Genomic DNA, 17352 nt, shown 5'->3' on the forward strand with positions numbered 1-17352 from the left:
TGTACCTGACCTGTTTGCATTTGCACGATCAGAGTGCTGCATCTTAAGGCCCCCCATACACTAGGGCATGGGTCCTCAAACTGCGGCCCTCCAGATGTTGTGAAACTACAAATCCCAGCATGCCTTGCCACAGTTTTGCTATAAGGGAGTGTTAAAACTGTGCCAAGGCATGCTGGGATTTGTAGTTTCACAACATCTGGAGGGCCGCAGTTTGAGGACCCATGCACTAGGGCGACTTGTCCTAAGGACAAGTCAGCCCCGATTTCCCCTGAGCTTCCCCGGCAGCTCCCCGGGGGAGCTTGATAAGATGTGGCACTTGATGTGCCATTTTTTACATGTGATAAATCAGATGCGATTTATCACATGTAAAAATCCGGGGAGCTGTCCGTGGGAGTGGGGACCGGTCCGAGGGGGGGCGGGAGTGGCAGGAGCAGGCTGGGAGTGGGGAGCATCAGGAGCAGGCTGGCAGTGGGTACCTGTCCGGGGAGCGGCAGGAGCAGGGAGTGGTCTGGGGAGCGGCACGAGATGTACCTGCAGGCAGGGAGCGGGGACCGCGGCGCAGTGCAGACTCAGAGCAGAGAGACCGGGGGCGCGGCGGGAGAATAGATAGAAATCCTATTCAAAAGACTGGCGGGCGCTGATTGGCTGGGAACTCAGCCAATCAGCGGCCGCCCAGTCTTTTGAATAGGATGGTTTCTATTCTCCTGCTCGCCATGGGGACCACAGACCAAGGCCAAGTTTGTAAGGCCAAGACCCCATTCCCTTCTGCCCTGCCCCCTTTTTACCTTACCTCAAACCCCCCCCACACACACACACGGGTTGGGATCGTTTGGTCTACAGCAAGTTGGTCATTAGGTCGACACTTTTAGGTCGACATGGGATAAAGTCGACATGGTTCTAGGTCGACATGGTTCTAGGTCGACAGGTCAATAGGTCAACAGTCTCTAGGTCGACATGGGGCTTTTCACTGTTTTTTGACCCGAATGTCAACACAGTCGACATGGACAGTTTCCAGTGCACTGCATCCCCACGCTTCACTCGCTATGCTTCGGGCATGGTGCCTCGCTGCGCTCGGCACACTATTTTATTCTCCCACCACGCCCTAGTGGATGGTAGGGCATGAAATACCGCCTGTCGGCACATTTCGACCTTTTGACACTGTCGACCTAATGCTTATGTTGACCTAATGACCTGTTGTCCGAAACCCATATCGACCTAGACCCATGTCGACCTTAACTATGTCGACCTAGAACTATGTCAACCTATCCCGGTGTCGACCTAATGATTGTCGACCAACTTGCTGTAGACCCGATGACCGTATCCCACACACACACTTTCCTTCCTTCTCTCAGAAGAGGTATATAAACTTGCTTGTGCCATAACCAACATCACAATCTTTACACCAGCCCTGCAATACCTGCATGATCTACGCCTATTAGTAACTGTGTGTTGGATGTATTTAGAACTCACTACTGTATGTCTCATCTCCATGTAGAATGTGAACACTCCTCTACTATAACCAACTGATGCTTGATGTCCCACTTCTCCAGATCTAAATATGGAGGCATTTGTAAAATATTTGAGAATAATCAATGTAGTTTATAAATGATCCACAAGATGGCACCAACAACACAGAAAGCATAATTACAATCATATGAGTAACTATATTTTTACTTTCGGCCCAATGTGTGTAATGAATGCTAGAGATCCATAATTCACACACAATTGTGATAAATAATAAATACACAGTAACTTATACTAGAGATTCCAAACAACCAAGCCGTTTATGAGGTCTATCCATCAAGCATACATATATGTGGAAGCAGCTGTTTCTCCATGGTTTAGCAACATTGTAATTGTAGTAACGAGTCAAGACAGATCTCCTACTGTATGTAACCAAACTACTACACGTTGCATAATTGTCACTAGTACTATTAATTAGGAACCTCATCAGGACAACCTGTACATTGTGCACTGGTGGATACAAGTGCCAGATTCTAAATGACAACTGGTGTATGATTGGGAGAACAATTCTGCCAGGAGAGAACAACCATTCTGTATCATATATTGGGACTACTTCTGCTCACAGATATTGATCAGCAGAGGTCCCTGCAGCATGTAAGTACCAGGGCTATACTGAAAACATGGTGAGATGTTCATGGAAGGAACCCCCAGTGATGTAACGAGGGCTTGTGTTTAAGACAGGGATGGGGAACCTTCAGCCCCCCCAGATGTTGTTGAACTGCACATCCCAGCATGCCCTGCAACAGTTTTAGTATGTCCAAATAGCGAAACTGTAGCAGGGCATCCTGGGATGTGTCGTTTATCAACAGCTGGAGGGCCGAAGGTTCCCCACTCCTGCTTTAAGAAAAAAGTTAAGAACATGTACAAAAGCTGTTTTTTTCGTTTTCTTTGATAAAATATTCAAACATCATGAAAAGAAAATATAATTGGGGATCCCAAGAAATGTGCCACAGCGTCAGACTGGTTGGGAAGGAGCTTGTTTACAGTACGTATATACAGAATGAAGCACAGTATTTACAAAGCATTCTTCTTCTGCAAAACTGGTGAGTGGATATTCTCCTTTTGACACCAGCTAAACACGAACACAAAACTTAGCTGTGAATCGTCTAATTAGTAACAGCTGTGTCACTAGACGCTTTCTGTTGGACAATAGACGTGTCCTTATGTGATCTCCTCAGAATAATAACATACAGCTGCACAATTCATCCTGACATCACAAATAGAAAGACAATGGAAGCTGATGATTCTACAGCATCAGAATTGCTGTAAATCTGCATTGTTATTTGGAAAATGTACAATCACTAATAGAATGGGCTCTTTACTCTGTGTACAGACGTGCCTCACACTGTGTATTGTGAACACTCTCCAATCAGTGCCTTATTATTTCATCGCTGTGCTGGGAAACAAGTTTGTTTCATTTAATAAACCCATTCGGTTCTAAGGACAAGTGGCATTTGTCCTCCACTTTATCACAATCTTCCGTATTAGGGACCAAGTAAAAACCGGACCTGGACAAGACCCCGGAATGCTGGAGCTAGGGTGACCAACTCATCCCTTTAATCCGGGACACATATTAATTACACAGGTTCTGTGGCAGTTTAAAACCAGGAGAAAGCCAGCCACAGAACCTGTGTAATTAATATGTGTCCCGGATTAAAGGGATGAGTTGGTCACCCTAGCTGGAGCGGACATCAAACTCTGCATTCCGGAGCTTGTAGTGTCCCGTCCGGGGGATGGGGGGGGGGGGGGGTGTTGTGTCCGGTGGTGTGCTGTCTGGGGGGCTGTCTGTGATAGCTTTCACCAGGGACATGAGTAAGGAGAGATTACAGCCTCCCCGTGTGGTCCGGAAAGTTCTGGTTTTCGCTACATGACCGAACAAGGGAGGCTTTATTCTCTCCCTCCTCTTCTCCCTGGTGACAGGTGTGACAGGCAGCCCCCCCCCCCCCCAGACAAGACACCCCCGGACCGGACACAAGCATTCCTGGGTCTTGTCCGGGTCCGGTTTTTACCCATACCCTCCGTATTACTGATGAGGATGTAAGAAATATGAATTCTATTCACCATGCTGCCTAATAGATGAGAGTGCAGGCGGTAGGAAGTGATATCCTTGCATAAATGCACGATGACATCACCGTTTGTGCCAGCATTCAACCATTAGTGCTCAATCACCCACAATCTGACATCTAGGGATGAAATCAATTAGCAGTGGTAATTTATTGTGCTGGGATTGGGGTGGTAGGCTCAGGCTCTAATGGGCAGGGCGGTAAATTACCCGTTACCGCCAGTTAACCCATAAAAGCCAGGATAAGTTCCCGGAGCTATGGATTAACGGGTTTGCAGCACCTGATATCAGGCCATTTAAGGTGGATTTCTGCCGTCGCCTCCCTCAGACTCAAACAGAAATCTGCAATTAACAGCAGCTTGCAGGCTAATTGAAGGCTCTAATTGAATAGTCCCTGCAGATCAATTATCCCTAAGTAATTTTTTTGCAGCTACTTGAATTCAGCCCCTAGAGGCTCAAGGGAAGAAACTTAGACGTTGATGGCATATAAGTACCATTGGCCTATATTGTCTACCCTAAGCACATGTTTATACTTAAATAATAAGATTCATTTTTTTGTCAGGATCCAATTAAGCCATCAGTACATATCTGAATGTGTCTCCTCAAACTAAGTTTCAAAGTGTGATCACACCAGCCAATGAGCATATCCTACAGTAAGCATTAAGAAGTCCACAGATGGCATGGATCTTCCCCATTACATATACCCTTATTTGAAAGAAGGAAGAGCCCAAACATTCAAATGATGTGGCCCCATTATAGTTATTATTTAGTGATCACCAGTCAATAACATCAGGGCCTTTTTGTGATGGCAAAATAAAAGTCTGACTGTATCTCTCTGTCTAAAATAACACAACACTATCAGTTGAACCCTCACAATTTAAACAGAGGTAATGGCAACATGCAACTTCACAGCAGCTGTGGGATGACGGCAGTTATAGTGTCCTGGTGTTTTATTATTTGTATTTTGCCACGGTATTGCTTGCATAAATCAAAGATCATTTGTTTCTTTTTTTAACAGTTGATGTGTATTTATATATTGCTAGATTATTGGGTTAATGGGTGTTCTGTGTACATGTTTGTGTATCTACGGTAGTGAACGTAGATAATAACCATCCATAGTGCTGTATCAGATATGTCTGAAGACCTTATTCAGGTCTGTTCACAGCAAGGCTGCGTTCGCACGGGGATCTAAGTTGTTTTACTGCGCATTTCTGTTCTGCGCATGTTCATACGCAGGGTGTTCGCCAGGTGCACAAACCCAGGACAGTGGCCCCATTAGCATATGGGAACTCCCAGCATTCCATGGGCGTTCCCATGAGAATGCTGGGCGTCTCATGCTAATGAGGCTGTGCGGCGGGTGCAGGGGCGGGTAGCTGACATCACTGGATGACAGCTGCCCACCCATTTGCTTCCCAGCGTGCACACATATGTAAGGATGCTCAGAGCAACCTTACATATGCGCGCAACTTCCACATCTTTCGATGGTTGGTGACCATCGAAGGATGTGGGTTGATCCCCCTGGTCTGCGAATAGATGTTACTGTCTAACACCACCCCAGTGGGTGGTGTTAGACATGCCCAATAGGTCAATAGGTGGTGCTAGACACACCCCCTGCGCATGCCTATGATTATTGGGATAGTATGACACGTGTGTGATTACTGGGATAGTAGTACATGTGTGTGATTACTGGGATAGTATGACATGTGTGTGATTACTGGGATAGTAGTACATGTGTGTGATTACTGGGATAGTATGACATGTGTGTGATTACTGGGATAGTGTGACATGTGTGTGATTACTGGGATAGTAGTACATGTGTGTGATTACTGGGATAGTATGACATGTGTGTGATTACTGGGATAGTATGACATGTGTGTGATTACTGGGATAGTATGACATGTGTGTGATTACTGGGATAGTATGACATGTGTGTGATTATTGGGATAGTATGACGTGTGTGATTACTGGGATAGTATGATGTGTGTGATTACTGGGATAGTATGGCATGTGTGTGATTATTGGGATAGTATGACATGTGTGTGATTACTGGGATAGTAGTAAATGTGTGTGATTACTGGGATAGTATGGCATGTGTGTGATTATTGGGATAGTATGACATGTGTGTGATTACTGGGATAGTAGTACATGTGTGTGATTACTGGGATAGTATGACATGTGTGTGATTACTGGGATAGTATGACATGTGTGTGATTACTGAGATAGTATGACATGTGTGTGATTACTGGGATAGTATGACATGTGTGTGATTATTGGGATAGTATGACATGTGTGTGATTACTGGGATAGTATGATGTGTGTGTGATTACTGGGATAGTATGACATGTGTGTGATTACTGGGATAGTAGTAAATGTGTGTGATCACTGGGATAGTATGACATGTGTGTGATTACTGGGATAGTATGACATGTACAGTATGTGATTACTGGGATAGAATGGCATGTGTGTGATTATTGGGATAGTATGACATGTGTGTGATTACTGGGATAGTAGTACATGTGTGTGATTACTGGGATAGTATGGCATGTATGTAATTACTGGGATAGCATGACATGTGTGTGATTACTGGGATAGTATGGCATGTATGTGATTACTGGGATAGTATGACATGTGTGTGATTACTGGGATAGTATGGCATGTATGTGATTACTGGGATAGTAGTACATGTGTGTGATTACTGGGATAGTAGTACATGTGTGTGATTACTGGGATAGTAGTACATTTGTGTGATTACTGGGATAGTAGTACATGTGTGTGATTACTGGGATAGTATGACATGTGTGTGAGTACTGGGATAGTATGACATGTGTGTGATTACTGGGATAGTATGACGCGTGTGATTACTGGGATAGTATGACATGTGTGTGATTATTGGGATAGTATGACATGTGTGTGATTACTGGGATAGTATGACATGTGTGTGATTATTGGGATAGTATGACATGTGTGTGTTTACTGGGATAGTATGACATGTGTGTGATTACTGGGATAGTAGTACATGTGTGTGATTACTGGGATAGTAGTACATGCGTGTGATTACTGGGATAGTATGGCATGTGTGTGATTACTGGGATAGTATGACATGTGTGTGATTACTGGAATAGTAGTACATGTGTGTGATTACTGGGATAGTAGTACATGTGTGTGATTACTGGGATAGTAGTACATTTGTGTGTCTACTGGGATAGTAGTACATGTGTGTGATTACTGGGATAGTATGACGTGTGTGTGATTACTGGGATAGTATGGCATGTGTGTGATTACTGGGATAGTATGACATGTGTGTGATTACTGGGATAGTATGGCATGTATGTGATTACTGGGATAGTATGACATGTGTGTGATTACTGGGATAGTATGACATGTGTGTGATTACTGGGATAGTATGACGTGTGTGATTACTGGGATAGTGTGACATGTGTGTGATTACTGGGATAGTAGTACATTTGTGTGATTACTGGGATAGTATGGCATGTATGTGATTACTGGGATAGTAGTACAGGTGTGTGATTACTGGGATAGTATGACGTGTGTGATTACTGGGATAGTATGACGTGTGTGTGATTACTGGGATAGTATGACGTGTGTGTGATTACTGGGATAGTATGACGTGTGTGTGATTACTGGGATAGTATGACATGTGTGATTACTGGGATAGTATGACGTGTGTGATTACTGGGATAGTATGACATGTGTGTGATTACTGGGATAGTATGACGTGTGTGATTACTGGGATAGTGTGACATGTGTGTGATTACTGGGATAGTAGTACATTTGTGTGATTACTGGGATAGTATGGCATGTATGTGATTACTGGGATAGTATGGCATGTATGTGATTACTGGGATAGTATGATGTGTGTGTGATTACTGGGATAGTATGACGTGTGTGATTACTGGGATAGTATGACATGTGTGTGATTACTGGGATAGTATGACGTGTGTGATTACTGGGATAGTGTGACATGTGTGTGATTACTGGGATAGTAGTACATTTGTGTGATTACTGGGATAGTATGGCATGTATGTGATTACTGGGATAGTATGGCATGTATGTGATTACTGGGATAGTATGATGTGTGTGTGATTACTGGGATAGTATGGCATGTATGTGATTACTGGGATAGTATGACGTGTGTGATTACTGGGATAGTATGACATGTGTGTGATTACTGGGATAGTGTGACATGTGTGTGATTACTGGGATAGTAGTACATTTGTGTGATTACTGGGATAGTATGGCATGTATGTGATTACTGGGATAGTAGTACATGTGTGTGATTACTGGGATAGTATGACGTGTGTGATTACTGGGATAGTATGACGTGTGTGTGATTACTGGGATAGTATGACGTGTGTGTGATTACTGGGATAGTATGACGTGTGTGTGATTACTGGGATAGTATGACATGTGTGATTACTGGGATAGTATGACGTGTGTGATTACTGGGATAGTATGACATGTGTGTGATTACTGGGATAGTATGACGTGTGTGATTACTGGGATAGTGTGACATGTGTGTGATTACTGGGATAGTAGTACATTTGTGTGATTACTGGGATAGTATGGCATGTATGTGATTACTGGGATAGTATGGCATGTATGTGATTACTGGGATAGTATGATGTGTGTGTGATTACTGGGATAGTATGACGTGTGTGATTACTGGGATAGTATGACATGTGTGTGATTACTGGGATAGTATGACGTGTGTGATTACTGGGATAGTGTGACATGTGTGTGATTACTGGGATAGTAGTACATTTGTGTGATTACTGGGATAGTATGGCATGTATGTGATTACTGGGATAGTATGGCATGTATGTGATTACTGGGATAGTATGATGTGTGTGTGATTACTGGGATAGTATGGCATGTATGTGATTACTGGGATAGTATGACGTGTGTGATTACTGGGATAGTATGACATGTGTGTGATTACTGGGATAGTGTGACATGTGTGTGATTACTGGGATAGTAGTACATTTGTGTGATTACTGGGATAGTATGGCATGTATGTGATTACTGGGATAGTATGGCATGTGTGTGATTACTGGGATAGTATGATGTGTGTGAGATTACTGGGATAGTATGGCATGTATGTGATTACTGGGATAGTATGACGTGTGTGATTACTGGGATAGTATGACATGTGTGTGATTACTGGGATAGTATGACGTGTGTGATTACTGGGATAGTGTGACATATGTGTGATTACTGGGATAGTGTGACATATGTGTGATTACTGGGATAGTAGTACATTTGTGTGATTACTGGGATAGTATGGCATGTATGTGATTACTGGGAAAGTATGGCATGTATGTGATTACTGGGGTAGTATGGTATGTATGTGATTACTGGGATAGTATGGCATGTGTGTGATTACTGGGATAGTATGACATGTGTGTGATTACTGGGATAGTATGGCATGTATGTGATTACTGGGATAGTATGACATGTGTGTGATTACTGGGATAGTATGGCATGTATGTGATTACTGGGATAGTATGGCATGTATGTGATTACTGGGATAGTATGACATGTATGTGATTACTGGGATAGTATGGCATGTGTGTGATTACTGGGATAGTATGGCATGTGTGTGATTACTGGGATAGTATGGCATGTATGTGATTACGGGGATAGTATGGCATGTATGTGATTACTGGGATAGTATGACATGTATGTGATTACTGGGATAGTATGGCATGTATGTGATTACTGGGATAGTACGACATGTACAGTATGTGATTACTGGGATAGTATGGCATGTGTGTGATTACTGGGATAGTATGACATGTGTGTGATTACTGGGATAGTATGGCATGTATGTGATTACTGGGATAGTATGACATGTATGTGATTACTGGGATAGCATGACATGTATGTGATTACTGGGATAGTATGGCATGTATGTGATTACTGGGATAGTATGACATGTATGCGATTACTGGGATAGTATGGCATGTATGTGATTACTGGGATAGTATGACATGTGTGTGATTACTGGGATAGCATGACATGTGTGTGATTACTGGGATAGTATGGCATGTATGTGATTACTGGGATAGTATGACATGTACAGTATGTGATTACTGGGATAGTATGGCATGTGTGTGATTACTGGGATAGTATGACATGTGTGTGATTACTGGGATAGTATGGCATGTATGTGATTACTGGGATAGTATGACATGTATGTGATTACTGGGATAGCATGACATGTATGTGATTACTGGGATAGTATGGCATGTATGTGATTACTGGGATAGTATGACATGTATGCGATTACTGGGATAGTATGGCATGTATGTGATTACTGGGATAGTATGACATGTGTGTGATTACTGGGATAGCATGACATGTGTGTGATTACTGGGATAGTATGGCATGTATGTGATTACTGGGATAGTATGACATGTATGTGATTACTGGGATAGTATGCCATGTATGTGATTACTGGGATAGCTGACATGTATGTGATTACTGGGATAGTATGGCATGTATGTGATTACTGGGATAGCATGACATGTATGTGATTACTGGGATAGTATGGCATGTATGTGATTACTGGGATAGTATGACATGTATGTGATTACTGGGATAGCATGACATGTATGTGATTACTGGGATAGTATGGCATGTATGTGATTACTGGGATAGTATGACATGTATGTGATTACTGGGATAGCATGACATGTATGTGATTACTGGGATAGTATGGCATGTATGTGATTACTGGGATAGTAGTACATTTGTGTGATTACTGGGATAGTATGGCATGTATGTGATTACTGGGATAGTATGGCATGTATGTGCTTACTGGGATAGTGTGACATGTGTGTGATTACTGGGATAGTATGGCATGTATGTGATTACTGGGATAGCATGACATGTATGTGATTACTGGGATAGTATGGCATGTATGTGATTACTGGGATAGTAGTACATTTGTGTGATTACTGGGATAGTATGGCATGTATGTGATTACTGGGATAGTATGGCATGTATGTGATTACTGGGATAGTATGACATGTATGTGATTACTGGGATAGCATGACATGTATGTGATTACTGGGATAGTATGGCATGTATGTGATTACTGGAAGGTAGTACAGAAGCTCTGAGAGATGCTAAGTGCAGCTGCGGATATTCTTTGTACTGCACATACAAAATCAAAGCACAATGTAAGAGCCTTGAAAGGAAAATAAAGCCAACAGGCTCTGTCACATTAATAACACTCGGACGTGATAAGAGAAATGACATGGTGGCTTATAACTTTCGCTTGCACTACAATGTTTAAATGCATCACAAAGCAAATCACAGTAAGGGTGAACTGTCAGTGCCCGGCACAGGGAAGTGTAGGGCTCATCTAATTAATCAGACTGATCGCATGCTTGACTGGCGCTCACACAGTGTCTTCTTTCTCCCAGAGGGCCATGTCTACTCCTGCCTCCTATGATGCATGGAATTCAGAGGAGAAAGGAGCAAGTATTCACCCATTAATTACCAGCACTGCTGAGGAATAGTAACAGAGTGATCTAGAGAAGTATGAAAGGAGACAGAATAACTGCATCTAGCCAATAGACTATAACAACGTCTTATATAAAATTCATCGGCCTGTTTGTCTGGTCTGTTACGCATTCTGACACCCCTGCACCGATTGGGATGAAATCAACCAAGGTGGTCCAGTTGGCCAGGATTAAGGGAGTCAGGGTCCTCGTCGGACCTTCTGTTGGTGTATGCTGGACAGAACTTTGACCTGGGGAGCCTGTTCTAAGCCTTCCACTGGATGGATAAAATCTTCAGAGTGGTAATAGTGGATCCCAGAAGACATACTAGAAAGTTGGGGTCCTGGTTGGACCTCTTGCTAGTGTTCACCAGGCAGAACTTTGACACAGGGAGCCTGTTCTGGGCCTTCCACTGGATGGATTTGGATAAAAACTTGACAATGTGATGACACTGGGTCCAAATAAACAAAAAGTACTAAAGGGTTGAGGTAATGGTCAGGCCGCTCATTGCTGTACACCATATAGAACTTTGACACAGGAGCATGTTCTGGGCCTCCTACTGAATGGATCTGGATGAAGACTTTATGAACTGTAAAAACTGACAGAAATAATCATAATTCAATGACCTGAAATAGCTGAACTAAAAAAAGTGACAGAACAAAAAACGCACTAGGCAGCCACCTCGTGACACCTTGAAAAAGTCCTCGTAGACCACCACCAGTGTTAGTGGACTGCAATATTGCCAGAAGGGAGACAGCGGGACCGGAGGATACTCACACCAAGAGCCCAGCAGATTGATACGGCTGTGGAGTGATACTCATGCTCATTTGGAACTGCCTAGCTGACAGTTCCTTACTACCCGGTAATTGGCAGTCTCTGTTCATTAAGGATTCATGCATTAGGAATCCCAGTGCTTGTCATTGTTTTATTCTGCTTTAAAAAAAAAAAATGTTTGTTTGTATGGTTTAAATGGGTGTTTTTATGCTTTCATTATATGGAATGTATTTTTAAAAACGTACTTCTCCATTATATGCCATTTTCTTTCATATATATTACCTGCTACATGGGAGGAATCCTGGTATCTTTCAAGATTCCAAGCGCCTGATAAGTTGTAATTACAATCTTTTGTTTTTGTGGAGTATGGCAAAGGTTTGAGGGACCTATAGGAATATTCAATTGATTGGGTTGCTGGATGCGCAACATACTCATCTATATACCTTTGTTTGCAAGCCACCTCATGGGGCCATATTCAATGAGAAAAATTTGCCGTGCATGGCGAGAGATTTTTTCTCTCGCCATGCACTCGCCCTGTTCCGGAGGGCTCGCTGCCACTCCTGCTCCCACTATTGAATGTGGTTAAGACTCGCCGCCACTCGCGGCGAGTCTTAACCCCTGAAGCGGACGAGCGTCCGCGGCATGGAGCCGGGGGACGGTGGCAGCCAGGGAGATTAAAGTCTCCCTGGCTGCCCCAGAACATATGTGGAGGGGAGGAGGGCTCGCCAGGACCCAGGCAGCACAAGCTGCCCCCCCCTATAGCCAGCGGGGGACCCAGTATTCACTGCACCCGATCGTGCATATGTAATGATCGGGTGCAGTGAATATATGAATATCTAATGAGCGGCTCGAGAGCTCCGGCCCCCTGCTGGCTGCTCTGTGTAAAAAAAAATAAAAAAATTTTACAAATATTTTTTTTCAATTAAATATATATTCATGTGCTATAAGCACATGAATAAAAATAACATGTTCCTTCTTCACAGAAAAAAAAATCCTGATTTTTTTACACCAAAATTAAAAAGAAAAACCTTTTAGTTTAAAAGTTCACATTCCAGTTCTCCATGAAAAGATGGAGAATTGCTACACGGAGAGACACGGCGAAAATCACTTAGAAAGACGGCGAAAATATCACATTGAATAGGGTGGTTCACTTTTGGAGAGCAAAATGCTCCTTCCAACGCGAAAATAGCACAAACTCGCCATAAAACACGGCAAATTTTTCTCATTGAATATGGCCCATGGTGTTGGAAGAGTTATTTATTTTAGAATGTTGAGTTACATCCAACTCATTGATAGCTTGAAGACTTAAACCCAAACAACAGGTACTTCAGCTAGTTATTCTACAAGTACAGGCCTAGCAGATATACTGTAGCACCCCTCATAATACTACATTGGTGTTTAAAGAATACTTACCTAATGTTGAAACAGCATTTCAGGGAAATTGGGAAAGTACCGCTATGCATGTGGTGCTGATGAGGGGGTGTATTGCTCCATCTGAGAGGTGTGGCATCAAATTGTCACTGAGCCTCCCCCAAAATATCTACATTAGTCACAGAGAGAGCCTGTACAGATGGCCAAGATGTTTGCCCTTTAGGCCATGAACCACTAACATGAGATGGGTAAGCATGTGATGACTGTGCATCATAAGTACAGATGTGTTCCCATACACCAAGCCACCTCAGTTCACCATGCAGCGAGATACATCTAGCGTGAGTGAGCTGCTCCGAGCATGAAGAGTAAAGAAGCAGGACCCCCATGCCTCCACTGCAGAAAACAAAAAGGGGTGTGACCCAGTGGAAAGGGGCGTGGCTCAAGTCCAACATATCGGGGGGCGGGGTTGCAGCGCACCAAGCTACTGTATGCAGAGTACCAGTGATGAGTAATCCTCCAATCTCCCCACCGCTGGGCATTGTGGCCCTTGGGTAGGATGGCCGGAAAGGTGATTGAAAAGTGATCAAGCAAAAGTAGGAAGCTTGGGGGGTATGATTTACTTACAGTATTATATTAGGAAAATACATTTAAAAAGCACTTCTCACTTTAAACAATGGTACAGTTCAGTGAAGTGCCAAGACGCACCCTCAGATTTCCATCTCAGGGCCATAGCCAAGGTCAGTAAACCTGTACATGAACTTTGGCACTCCTATGGTGGCAACACACCAAGACCCAGTCGCTGCCCCTTCCCCGTCCCCAAACTAACAATCAGGCTGGGGCTTTGGGAGCACTACATTCAAGGATGTACACTTAGCTTCAAAAGTGATAAAATGGAGAGTGAGGAACAACCAACCAATCAGCTCCTACCTGCCATGTCACAGACTGTGTTTGAAAACTGTCAGGCAGGAGCTGATTGGCTGTCTGTTTATCACTCTCCATTTTATCACTTTTGAAGCTTAGTGCATCTGGCCCAAAGTCTGAAGCAGGCCCCAGGTCATGTTGTAGTGTCATATGTCTATATCGGAAACCAAACATATGGGGTCCCAACGGTTTAGGGGTCAATCCACAATCCGACCTGCTGTGGTACTATTCTAAAAATGTACTGCGGGTATCAGCAATGCGGCCCTGACAGTAATTCCGTAAATACCTGCGAGTGCTTTGACACCCAGTGACGAAGGACATTCAGCACGCGGTTTGTCGCTGCCCTGCGAATGATGAACTCTTTGTCACACATTCTTTCCATATTGTTAAAACCTTCAGAATGGGGAAAAAAGAAAGAAGAGGACGTGTCACAGATAACGGATTATGTGCTACAAGTAAAACACAGAATTCATTTCAAGGATGTCGGCTCGAACACAAATCTATTGATGGAACGATTAAGGAAAACACTGCAGCTCTGTTCAGAGGTGTCCATCAAGGGTCACACGTACAAATAACACATTTATGGCTTCATGCTGCAATGTGGCAGGCAAGGCTGATATATAAGATTCCGTATAATTACTAGCCTGCTTCTGACAATAAAGACTCAAAGCAACTGATCCATGGATCAATGTGGAATTCTATGGGATAGCATTAATATGAGACAATACAGGGAAATTGGTTATCTAGTAGTAATAACATAAAATGTAACTCAATTTGCAGGACATGATCAATGTTATGAGATGTGCTTATAATCAATACAATATGGCCCTTATTCAGATCTGATCGCAGTACAAATTTGTTCTCAAAATGGACAAAACCATGTTCACTGCAGGTGATACATGTATAGAGAGAGTTAGATTTGTGTGAGTTATTTTGTTTCTGTGCAGGGTTAATACTGGCTGCATTATTTTTACACTGCAATTTAGATTTCAGTTGCAACACACCCCACCCGAATCTGAAGCTGTGTACACACGGTGGCGATAGGGACTGAAATCGCTGGGAATATGGTCGCTGGCGACCATATTGCCAGTGATGGGAGTGTGCCCCAGCGATAAATCGCCGGGTGCGCGCTCCCGTTTTCAGCCCCACGCTAATCGCTGGTCGCAGGAGCTTGCTCCTGTGACCAGCTAATTACCTCTGCGGCTCCCCCAGCAGAGGTTCCTTTTCATCAGCGACCATCTCCTGTCGCTGATGAAAAGGAGAAACTGAGCAATATATTGCTGAGCAATATATCTCCCCCGTGTGTACGGGGCTTAACTCTCTCTGCCCATATTACATCAGCCCCACCTGCAGAGCACATGGGGCCTTATTCTAGTTCACTCTTAGAGGCAAATTCCTTCTTAGCTGGACAAAACCATGTGCACTGCAGGGGGGGGGGGGGGGGGGCAGATGTAACATGTGCAGAGAGAATTAGATTTGGGTGGGGTTTTTCATCAAAGTGAGATCTATACTGCGGTGCAAAAATAAAGCAGCCAGTATTTTCCCTGCACAGAAACAAAATAACTCACCCAAAGCTAAATCTCTCTGCACATGTTACATCTGCCTCCCTGCAGTGCACATGGTTTTGTCCAGCTAAGAAGGCATTTACCTCTAAAAATGAACTAGAATAAGGCCCATGGTTTTGCCCATTTTGAGAACAAATTTGTACTGAGCTCAGATCTGAATAAGGGCCTATATGCACAGAAACCAATCACTAATAATAAAAAGTGAGTGAGGACTTAGAGACGTATTGTCATTTCATGGAGCTATGCTAGTACATAATAATAACTAAATGAATACCATACTTTATTCATTAAAACTGTGGAATAATATTATTACCGTACATTGTACTATTGCATAAAACTCTTGTGAAATAGCAAAAATATTGTGAGTGAAATTTGGGAGCTGCCAAATATCATTTTACAAAACAAAGGACCCTCCTCAGAGACGTTCAAAGTATATTGGGAAAATAAATATTGGGGGTTTCCAGTTTTCTAAGTTAGACTGCTCAATATGGGTGTTATATAAAAATATTATCAAATAGCACATGTGTAACACTAAATATTGGCATTATGGGACCAAGAGGGATTGTGTTATTGGCCCTTATTCAGATTCACTCACAGGGGAGCGATGTTTTGCGATTGCGCATAGTCAGTTATGCGCATGTGCAGCCGCTATGTGTGAGCGGCCACAGTGAATAGATTTGCTGGCGCTCGCACAAATCAGTGCGGGCGGGGGGCGTGGGTTTTGTGGGCGTTCTCATGGTAATTCCCCGATGGTGTGGGGGGCGGGCCTCTGACGTCAGTGGATGTCAGCTTCCTGTCCAGGCACTCACAGATGTAAGACACCAAAGAGGTGTCTTGCATCTGCGAGCACTTAAAAAACCATCCATTTTACGCGACCATCGAATGATTTTGTGCCCGCACACAAGGCAGCGAATGGATGGTTATGCAAATCATCCATTCGCATGCCTGCGGGGTAATAGCGCTGTGCGAATAGGGGGCGGGCGGCTGTGCGGGCGGCGATTGGTGGACTCGCAAACCTATAAAATTTGCAGACTGGCAAATCAACCTGAATAAGGGCCTTTGTCCAAAGATTACAGAACAACCTACAGAACTTGAAAACTAACGTTCTCTGATGACCTCATCTCCAGGCACTCTGATGTCATACTACTGTGAGAGGTATTTAACACGTGCGATCACTGCCAAACAAACCCAATCCCAAAAATCAGTCATACTACTGTATACACACAGCACTGCATTTTCCAAGACATGGCTACTGCGCATGCTCATAATAAATGGATTATATTCTCTATACAGGCATAGGAATAGATTGAAACGCACACAAAAAACCCAGTAATTTGAAAAAAAAACCTTTTGATCCAAAACGCCATTTAGAAACAAGAAGACAGAGCATAAATAAAGAGGGCAGCTCACGGGAGGAAGTCCCGCTGCTTAAAGCGAATATTGCACTGAGTTACTGTAACAGAAGCTGCAATTAAAGGCCCCAGGCTGTTATCACCTTTGCCAGAAGCTGACACTGATTATATGTCATCACACCTGAAGAGATTATTCATTGCTCCTCTCAAGATTACTTATAAACCAACATGTATATAAACAGATCCCAGACAAT

The 17352-nt window shown here is 43.4% G+C and overlaps 1 protein-coding gene across 6 annotated transcripts in view; it reads right to left on the reverse strand.

The window, feature by feature from the left end:
* RASGRF2 (Ras protein specific guanine nucleotide releasing factor 2) overlaps positions 1-17352 on the reverse strand; it is a 240845-nt gene that overhangs the window by 22073 nt on the left and 201420 nt on the right. For all 6 annotated transcript variants that reach the window (XR_014450522.1, XM_083151856.1, XM_083151855.1 and 3 more), the window contains one exon: positions 14468-14574. Coding sequence is in view for 5 of the 6 variants with exons in the window: in XM_083151856.1 (XP_083007982.1) it covers positions 14468-14574 (107 nt within the window). In the remaining variant the exon portion in view is untranslated. The remainder of the gene's footprint in view (positions 1-14467; positions 14575-17352) is intronic.

The sequence above is a fragment of the Crinia signifera genome, chromosome 1 (genome assembly GCF_055691185.1).
Source record: "Crinia signifera chromosome 1, ASM5569118v1, whole genome shotgun sequence".
NCBI lineage: Eukaryota > Metazoa > Chordata > Amphibia > Anura > Myobatrachidae > Crinia > Crinia signifera.